Raw genomic sequence first — 10773 nt, forward strand, 5'->3', positions numbered from 1 at the left:
ATCAACATCATAGTGATTTATTCTGCCTTGTTCCTGAGGGAAAAGTTGTTGCACAGAAGATCACCTGTATCAGAGACAGACTGAGTCATGATTGAGAGTAAGGGGGGGGGATACATCTGTGTGAGGTTTAATGGCTCTGAAGGTATAGCTGAGCACTACCCATATTGGATAAATAAGAGTTTTTTGGCTTGTTCTGATGTAGCTGGCAATGGGGGAGAGAGGAACACTCGCAAGAGAGGTGTAGCAGTCAGTCAGAATGAGATCCCAGATGCTGATGCTGCTCATTTTGCTTGAATCCTGCAGAAACCTGAAGGCAAAATGCCCCTTGAATCCAATCCGGGAAGGAATCAAAGCACAGAATTATTTCCAGACTGGCGACTTCCTCATTGGCGGGATAATAACTCCAAATATGTTCAATCTACAACTTCCATACAACTTTTCAAAGCCCCCATTGACCAGGTTTAAAGATGAGTAAGTAATTATATGCAGAAGGACGTCACGTTTTTCTCCTGCACCCCAATGGCTCCTGTTTACTAGGGAAATAGTCTCCATTTTAGGGGTCAGGACTCTGTGGTCTTCCAGATGTTGCAGAACTACAGCTTCCACCACCCCTGATCACTGGCCATGCTGGCAGGGGCTGAAGGGAACTTGAGTTTCGCAGCAGCTAGTGGGTTGCATGTTCCCAGACGTGCTCTGTTTTTACCTTCTGTGCTGCTGTGTTGCTTGTTGAAGAACACAAGTGTATAAATGAACCTGATCAGGCATCAAAATGATTCACTGAATGATCACAGCTGCATTCATGAGATGAGTGGGGCACTGGAGAAAATCCTACTTTGTGTTCCTGGTATGCAGGTGTATGGGAAATAGCATTTTTAAGCATGTGGTTGTTCTTTACAGATCACATTAAGAAGCCAGCACAATTATTGCAACCCCCTATAACACATGTATCTCTATGGAGAGGACTAATTAACCAGTGAGCCTATTATGTATGTACCTTAAGGTTACTTCCAATAATATATACTCTGAGTGTTGTGTTTGCTGTTCATGTTAAGTTTATAGTCTTACTGTTGAAAACCAAAAGAAACCATATTTAAACAGACAAAACAGAGGTCTTTTGTGATGATATTTGGGAGGGCATTTGATTCCATCCCTTCCCCTGTCTGAAATAACCTCCCAGAAGATATCAGCAGAATAAGTGTCTGCGACTGGCATTGCAATGTCATTGAACAGTTTCCACAGGGAGAAATATGAATGACAAGGAAACTATCCTCCTGGATGAAATGTTAGTTTAAGTAGACTGAAGGAAATATATCCTTCTGATTGTTTGTTTCGCTGGAAGACTGGTTGGAACTGGCCTTTATTAAAGAACAGCCCAATCCTAATCATGCCTATTGAAATTAAGCCATACTAATCAACTAGAGCTTCTAAACAGACTTAGCTCTCCATTGCAGTTGGCTCTTTATGCAACTCCTTTGAAGCAGCCAATACTAGCCTTAGCAGCCATGTCCCCATATTTCTCACACATTCGGGGATTTCTCCTCTTGAGAAATCCTTATATTTTAATTCTTAAGTGGCAAATGGATTTTCATCTTGTAAGAAGGATATGTCTCTTCTCACCCTTCAAACAAACATACAGACTAGAGTCCCCATGTTGCAACAAGTGAAAATCCAGACCAAAAAGATTTATTGGCAAAGTTTCTGAGTTATTTTAAAGGAAATTCCAGTGATTTCCACCCACACACTGTTTCCAACTGCTGTCTTCCTGCTATGTGTGTATGGCAGCCCTAATGCAGACCATGATTTAGGGAATCAAATACTATTTATTTTCATTAAGTGGTGAATGGTTTGACACATTTTATTTGATTGATTTCTTACAGATTGTCATTTAGGTTCTACTGGCACATCTTGTCCTTCTTGTTCACCATCCAAGAGATCAACCAGAATCCCAGGCTCTTACCCAACATCACCCTCGGCTACAGCCTCTATGAGAACTATTATAATGCAAGGATCACTTCTGATGCCATGCTAGACCTGCTTGCAGGTGGGGAAAGCAATATTCCAAACTATCGCTGTGGAAAATGGAATAACATCTTGTCTGTTCTTGAAGGAGCCAATTCCATCATCTCCAAAGTGATTTCAACCACGTCAGGCCTGTACAAAATCCCACAGGTATGAAGGGTGGGGCATGGAGGGACACAAAAGGGGTTCAACAGCAGAATAAATTCACTGTATCGTCAGCAGAGTCAAATGAAAATCCTGAACTATGTTAAGCTAGATAGCTCAGTTGGTTAGAGTGTGGTGCTGCCAATGTCAAGGTTGCAGGCTTGATCCCCGTATGGGACAGCTGCATTGCAGGGGGGAAGACAACATGAACCTCAGGGTAGCTTCCAACTCTACAATTCTATGATTCTTCAACACAGAGACTTTGCTAGTTTTGAAACTGCCTAAAGTTTCAAAATCAGTCCTAGTCAGCACGATATTTGTGGGTTTTTTTAAATGATATTTATTAAAATTTCAGGAAAAAAAATAATTACACAAAAACAAGAAGTAAAAATACAGGAAAAATACAGAATACAAAATACAAATTAAAAGAATAAAAGACACTTAAAAAGAAAAAAAGAAAAATAGATCAAAAATAGATCAATCTTTCCATAGCTTACATTCATATCCTTAATAAAAAAATTCCTTCCAGTAGCACCTTAAAGACCAACTAAGTTAGTTCTTGGTATGAGCTTTCGTGTGCATGCACACTTCTTCAGATACACCAGATTCGCCAGAACAAAACACATTGGGGTTAAATACCACTACATACGCCAGATGATCCAGGATGGACTTGTGGAACTATCCTACTGCAGCACCCAAGAGATGACTGCTGACATCCTGACGAAACCCCTACCAAGAGAGAGTTTCCAGAATCTACGTGTCAAGCTGGGACTCTGGGTGGTTGAATAAAGTTGTTTATGTTTTGTATATGTTGTATTGCCTGAGAAGGGGTATGTGGGATGTAAACACAGGAGCAGTCAATGACAACATTCCTAGAGTGTACATGTTAGAATTCATATCCTTGTTTCCCTGACCTCCTCATACCTCCCTTTTTTGTATTCCATTTCAATTATTTAAGTCAGCAATTACTTTCCCTCTTTGTTTTCTCATGATCCTTTAACTTAACATACTATAACTTTAAATTTACATCTCTTATCAATCCTTTTTTACATACACCTTTATGGCATTACTGCTTAAACCACCTAGCTTCATTCCAACATCATTCTAACATTCATTAATTTTGCAGTATTTCTGTAAATAGTCTTTAAATTTCTTCCAATCTTCTTCCACCGACTCTTCTCCCTGGTCTCGGAGTCGGCCAGTCATTTCCGCCAATTCCATGTAGTCCATCACCTTCATCTGCCATTCTTCCAGAGTGGGTAGGTCTTGTGTCTTCCAATACTTTGCAATAAGTATTCTTGCTGCTGTTGTGGCTAATCCTGTACTTTGCTCTGAAAATGAAACACTATATTTTTTCTTCCCCACCAGATTAGTTATGGCTTTGTACCTGGGGTTGTTGACGAGAACACCAAAGTTCCTTTTGTCTACCGTACGGTCCCCAATGAAGAAGTTCAGTACTTGGGGATTGTAAAGATGCTCCAGCATTTCGGATGGACGTGGATTGGCCTCTTTGCTCCAGAGAATGAGAATGGAGAAAAGTTCTTGAGTGCCTTGACATCTCTGATGGCCAGCAATGGAATTTGTGTTGCCTTTTCAGTAACAATACCAGACAGGACTGAACCTGGGAGGTTCACACAAAGTGAATTAATTGCCATACGGAGACAGACCAATGTATTCCTTTACTATGTAAACAGTCATACAGCACTGCGTATCCTCATGACACTAGAAGAAGTACTTTGGAAACAAGAACTTGGGTCAAAAGTATGGCTCACAACAGCTTTTCAAGATATTGACATGTATTTGCTTTATGGTCCCAAGTCCTTGAAGTATATCCATGGTTCATTCTCCTTTGTAATGAAGACCAAAATAAGGAGCAAACGTGACTGTTGTAAATCAGAGTCCCATCTTTTTAATCTGTTTCGGCAAAAAGCATTTAGTTGTTCATACTCAAAGCACGTCCTCGCTGTGAGAGATTGGACAAGATGCAGAGATGTGGAGAATCCGGAGGTGCCGTCTGAAGAGGAGCTGCAGACTGTTCTGTCTCAAGACAGCCACAGAACATACTTCAGTGTCCAAATCATGGCACATGCTTTAAATGTTGCCTGTTCATCCAGATCAAAGCAGATGTTGATGGCGGGTGGAGGAGACCAGGTGGCATGTCAAAGGCTACAGCCATGGCAGGTATTTCCTTTCCCTTTCTAGAAATCAAAGTTCTTTCTACCAACTCTGCAATAATGATTCACATTGATTTAGACACGAATGCAATATCAAGGTGGTCTACTGCAGTGTTTCCCAACCGGTGTTCCGCGGCACACTAGTGTGCCGCGAGATGTTGCCTGGAGGGAGGCGGGCGAGTCCAAAAAAGATTGGGAAACACTGACTTAGGTTTCTCTTTCAAAAAGGAAACGTGGGTTAAAGCGGCAACGCCGCCTCCCACTCACTTTCCTGCTCTGGCTTCCCTAACAGTTTTCCGAGTTGTGTCACTGGATCCAGCCCCCTTTTCCACATGTGACACGGGGCTGGAGGGAGGGAAAGAGGGCTTTACGTCGCGCACAAAGGCAGCCTCCTAGAAGCGCTCTGGGCCGGCGCCGTTTCGCCGAAGGCGCCGGAGGACCCCCACCCTCAGCTCCTTCAGAAAGGAAGCCCCGCCCCTCGGCTCCCTACGCCGCCAGGCAGCTCAGCTGACTGACGAGGACGTTCTGCGGCGGCGGCCGCCGCACAACCACCGCAGTTGCTGGCAGCGTCCGCAGCGCAATAAGTAACAGCGCCTGGTGCTGCCAACTCTTTCTCTCTCCCGCCCCCCCCGCCCCCAAGCTCTCGCGTGCCCTGCGTCAACATTGCCGCACGCAGCTTCCCGAGCTCGAGGCCAGCCGCTGCACGCACGCGCCGGCTCGTCATCGGCTCCGGTTGTTGCCTTTCTCCGCCGAGGTCGGTGGACCCCGAGCCTAGGCTTCCTTCCCGCACCCCGCTTTCCGAAGACCGCACACCAGTTGGGCCAGTACATATTCCCCTCCCGTGACTGGAGCAGAATAGCCCTTTCTCTTCTTCCCCAACCCTTGTCGTTGGAGGAGTCCCTCAGTCCCTCGCTTTGCTGCCTCCTCCCCCCCCACCCCCAAAGCTTGGAGGTTCCCCGGCAAGGGGGAGGGAAAAAAATTGAAACTTACACTTTCGTGCGTCCCTCCCGGCGTGACGCTGCGCGCTGACGTCACGGGGCTGTAATGGTGGTGTGCCTCGAGATTTTTTTCATCAAACAAGTGTGCCTTTGCCCAAAAAAGGTTGGGAAACACTGGTCTACTGCAATAAAAAACCTAAGACCATATAATAAAAGTATAAGAAGTGAAAACAAGTTAAAAGCAGACATCCCTCCACCTGGAGGGTGTCTGTTTAGTCTTGCCAGTAGGATAAGTTGTGGCACAACAGGGGTTTTGAGTTCCAAGGAAGCAGGGATGAGGCATCTAAAATGCTTTCTAAGTTCTGATGTTCAGTCCTCTGTAAATTCCAACGAGGCCAGGTATGCCAGGAGTTTTGAGTTCCAAGGGAGCAGGGATGAGATGTCCAAAATGCTTTGAAATGCTGGTGTTTTCCCTGTCGTTCCAGCTTCACCCTTTCTTAAGAGAAACCCGGTTGTTGAACACTTCCATGGGCGGACTGTATTTGGGTGAGAATGGGGAGCTGCCAATCATGTTTGATATTGAGAATTGGGTGGTGCTTTCCAATGAGTCTTGTGTTAGAGTGAAAATTGGGAGTATAGAGAGAGAGGCATCCACTGACTTCAAGCTCACCATTAACCCAGAAGCTATTGTGTGGCCCAAGTGGTTCAACCAGGTAAGAGCCCCTTTATTCCACATGATACACATAAAGATCTAATAATCTGTTGAATATTTCCAAGAGGAATTCAAGTATAATCTTTTGGAAGTTTGACTGATGCTTTCATTATAATTAATTAAGTAAATTATTAAATGTGTATAATACTCTTCATGTGCAGATACACACACACGTATCCCCAAACTGTTCAAAAACCAAGGAATTGCTTCCAATTGGCTGCGGGAGCTTCCTGCACTCAACTGAAAGCCACTTGCTTCCGGGTTTGCAGTGTTCGGGAGCTGATATGTTTGGGAGCCAAGCCATTCAGGAACGAAGCTACCACTGCATATACATTTTGGCATATACTACTCCTTCCCCGGAATGTAACCCCTGCATAAGATGTGATCATACTCTATGTTTACATACTGCTCTCCATCAGAGTGTTTTATTGCTGCTGTTCTGGGATGGGAATTTTCTTTTGTTTTCTTTCAGCATCTTTTGCCCTGTGCCTAGAGAACTTATTGGATTGTTTCAAACTCTATGAATCAACTCCATAGACACAAATACTCCTGGCACACAAATACTTCCCCTGAATGTACCTTCTTTTTTTATTCGACTGTGCCTCAGTCCAGTTGTTCAAAGACCTATGTATTAATACTCTTTTCAGTACATTTCTGAGCACAATTCAAAGTGCAAAAACACTGAGGTCGAGCTCCGAGGGCCTTCTAGTGGTTCCCTCCCTGCAAGAAGTGAGGTTACAGGGAACCAGGCAGAGGGCCTTCTCGGTAGTGGTGCCTGCCCCGTGGTACGCCCTCCCATCAGATGTCAAGGAAATAAACAACTACCTGACTTTTATAAGACATCTGAAGGTAGCCATGTTCAGGGAAGTTCTTAATGATTGATGTTGTAATGTATTCCTAATCTTTTGTGGGCAGCCTCCCAAAGTGGCTGTGGAAACCCAGCCAGATGGGTGGGGTATAAATAAATTGTTATTTTTATTGTTATTATTTAAAAAGCAAACACAGCAGGGAGGCTTCTGTTCTACATAATAATAATAGTAATAATAATTTATTATTTGTACCTCGCCCATCTATCTGGGCCTTCCCAGCCACTCTGCGAGGTTTCCACAGAGTCCAAAAATACACTAAAATGTCACACATCAAAAACTTCCCTGAACAGGGCTGACTTAAGATATCTTCTAAATATCAGGTAGTTGTTTATCGCTTTGACATCTGATGGGGGGGGGGTGTTCCACAGGGCAGGCGCCACTCCCAAAAAGGCCCTCTGCCTGGTTCCCTGTAGCTTTGCTTCTCGCAATGAGAGAACCGCCAGAAGAACCTTGGCGCTGGACCTCAGCGTCCGGGCAGAACGATGCGGGTGGAGACGCTCCTTCAGGTATACTGGGCCGAGGCCATTTACATCAAGCATAGGAGCCAACTCCTAGGAGCTGTTAAATTAAAATATTAAAATATTTAAACATTAAAATATTTGAGGGGGCTGGGGCCCCATAAAGTTGATGGGCATCGATTATGTGTTGTGACTTTTAGAAGACATCTGAAGGCAGCGCTCTTAATGATTGATGTTTTAATGTATTTCTAATCTTTTGTTGGAAGCCGCCCAGAGTGGCTGGGGAAACCCAGCCAGATGGGTGGGGTATAAATAAATTATTATTCTTATTGTTTAAAAAGCAAACACAGTAGGGAGGTTTCCGTTCCACATCAAGCATATAGGCAACTCCTAGGAACTCCTATTTGCCCCCGCAATAAAATATTAGAGGGGACTGCAGCCCCATAAACCTGATGGGCATCGATTATGTGTTATGCGGCTTACCTGGGTCCTCACAATATTTTACTCAAGTTGGCACCCCTTACATCAAGGGTGCTTTCTTGTGGGACTGGAGACCCTACTGTGTTCTTTCCAGACTCTCTGAGTTCCATATGCACAAATATTACCGACACTTCCCCTTTAATGTGCATCTTTTCTTTATGGCTAGACTGTGCCTCACGCCAGGTGTACCAAAAGGTGTCGCCCAGGATATGCCAAGGTGGTTCAAGAAGGAAAGCCGGTTTGCTGCTATGCTTGTGTTCCATGTGCGGAAGGGACCATATCTACACAGGAAGATGGGTGACGCCACAGGAGATGGAATTTGTTGGGAGAATATGAATAGGGCAATATATTGGTCAGAAATTTCTGTGAAAATTCTAAAGACATATTTGGATGCAGATCCTTTCTTGATTTCTTCATTTTTAACCCCCTTCCAGGAAGTAATTTGAAAGAAATGAGTCGCAGGAAGCAATCTCTGGGATGCAAATTGGGTTCAGCCTGCCCTGCCCATAAGGCACTGCTTTGGTTATTTTATAGCAAGCCTTCTTGGATCAGACAACCAGAACCACCCTCACAAAAGTGAATTAAAAATGTCTTTAAAATTAATGAGAAATACTGAAAATTTCAATTCATTTAAAAGAGAGAAAGCATGATGCACAATAAGAAAAAAATTAGGTGAACATTACATTCCATTGCATTGTAGAACAATTAAAAATTATGGGATTTCAGCAGGAAGTTATTGGATATCCTAGAGAAGGAATTTGAGAACAGCTGTAGCAGCTTGGAAGAGAGGAGTTCAAGGATATTAAAAATAAATAAATCATAAGTTGTGTGTCCTTGTTTCTCAGTTTGACCCTTTTACATGGTTTTCATATTTTGTGGTCTTTTATTCATTGTGACTTGCTGTTTTTTATTGATTATAAATTAGCAATTCTTTATTGTACATGATAAGTGTTAGCTGTTTATTATTTGCTGATGTTAAATTTTACTGTTTACTATTCCTTAGTATTATTATTGAATAGTATTGAATTTGCTAATACAGTGGTACCTTGGCTTAAGTACTTAATTCATTCCGTAGGTCCGTACTTAACCTGAAACTGTTCTTAACCTGAAGCACCACTTTAGCTAATGGGGCCTCCTGCTGCTGCCGAGCCGCCGGAGCACGATTTCTGTTCTCATCCTGAAGCAAAGTTCTTAGCCTGAAGCACTATTTCTGGGATAGCGGAGTTTGTAACCTAACGCATATGTAACCTGAAGCGTATGTAACCCGAGATACCACTGTACATAATAAGTATAAGCTGTTAATCATTTGCTGATATTAAATTTTACTGTTTACTATTCCTGAATATAATTATTGAATATTATTGAATTTTGCTTTATTTGATATGTTGTTTATTTTATTTTAAGTTATGCTTTTATTATAACTTTTTGTGTGTGTATTACGTCTGTGATCTTTGCTGTCTATTTTGTTCTTTCTTCAGCTTGTAGCCTTCCTTCTGCATAGCAATATAAAAAGGCAGTATACAAATTAAAAGCGAAATGAAATATGGATATGAAGTAGTGTTACTGCCCGAAAACTATCCCATAAGGAAATGCACCAAATGGCTTCCCTTTCTTACAATACATTCTCATTTTCTGGTATCTCCCATGTGAGTGCATTTCTCGACATGTAATAGAATATGTGTGTAAGCAAAGCCAAAGCCATTCCTTTTCTCCTCCTCAGATGCAGAGCGTTGCACCAAATGTCCAGAAGAACAATATCCAAACAAGGACCGAGATCACTGCATTCCGAGGATTATCACCTTCCTATCATATAAACAATATTTGGGGATTCTCCTGACTTCTTTGGCTCTCTTCCTGTCCTTAACCACAGGCTTTGTTGTAGGGATCTTCATTAAATACAGGGAAACTCCCATAGTCAAAGCCAACAACAGGGACCTCTCCTACATCCTCCTTGTCTCCCTCCTGCTGTCCTTCCTGTCCTCCTTCCTCTTCATTGGCCGTCCCAAGAAAGTCACCTGCCTCCTTCGACAAACGGCCTTCAGCACCATCTTCTCAGTTGCTGTATCCTCTTTGCTGTCCAAAACCATCATGGTGGTGCTGGCCTTCCTGGCCACAAAGCCAGGGAACAGGGTGCGGAGATGGTTAGGGAAAGGTCTGGCCAACTCCATTGTCCTTTCCTGCTCCAGTGTCCAAATGGTCATTTGCATCATTTGGCTGTGTATCTCTCCCCCATTCCCAGACTCTGACAAGCATTCCCAGTCCGGAGAGATCACCCTGCAATGCAATGAAGGGTCTGTTGCCATGTTTTATGCTGCCCTGGGTTACATGGGCTTCCTGGCTGTCATCTGCTTCACGGTGGCTTTCGTGGCCAGAAAGCTGCCTGGGGCCTTCAATGAAGCCAAGCTGATCACCTTCAGCATGCTGGTCTTCTGCAGCGTTTGGGTCTCCTTTGTGCCCACCTACCTGAGCACAAAGGGGAAATACATGGTAGCTGTGCAGATCTTCTCTATCTTGGCTTCCAGTGCTGGGCTTCTGGGCTGCATCTTCATTCCCAAATGCTACATTCTTGTGCTGAGGCCTGATCTGAACACAAAGGAACACCTGGCCACAAAAACTAAAGTTGTTGTCTGAGTCTTATCATATTTATAACAGTTTTCCACCACAGTAGTAATGAAACACACAGAGTTGCCTTGGGAAGGAATGCATCTCTTTAGATAAAGTTTGCTCCTCATTTTTCATTCATCTTTAATGATGAAAGGGAATCATTGAATCACATGCCTGGAGAGTGTCTGGACTTACAACTTTTAGGGATATCCCTACCTGTAGAGTCTCCTGGAGTGCAGCGTCCCTCTTCATACATAATTATCTTTCTCTACCATATCCAGTTTGTACTTTGACATGACCCACCTTCCTTTCTTCCTGAATTCATAACTGAAGCCCAAAGAATAACTTAGTGTAACTTGAAATTCTGCTTCTAGT

At 43.3% G+C, this 10773-nt stretch overlaps 1 protein-coding gene across 1 annotated transcript; it reads left to right on the forward strand.

Moving 5' to 3' along the window:
* Window positions 1-256: 256 nt before the first annotated feature.
* On the forward strand, window positions 257-10425 carry LOC310701174 (vomeronasal type-2 receptor 26-like; the record flags this gene model as incomplete). The annotated part of the gene is made up of 6 exons (XM_083491600.1): window positions 257-471; window positions 1878-2169; window positions 3532-4344; window positions 5761-5988; window positions 7961-8087; window positions 9515-10425. 6 exons carry the CDS (start codon window positions 257-259, stop codon window positions 10423-10425), a joined length of 2586 nt encoding a protein of 861 aa, XP_083347726.1.
* Between the last annotated feature and the right edge of the window lie 348 nt (window positions 10426-10773).

The sequence above is a fragment of the Podarcis liolepis genome, assembly GCF_965112155.1.
Source record: "Podarcis liolepis genome assembly, chromosome: 2".
NCBI lineage: Eukaryota > Metazoa > Chordata > Lepidosauria > Squamata > Lacertidae > Podarcis > Podarcis liolepis.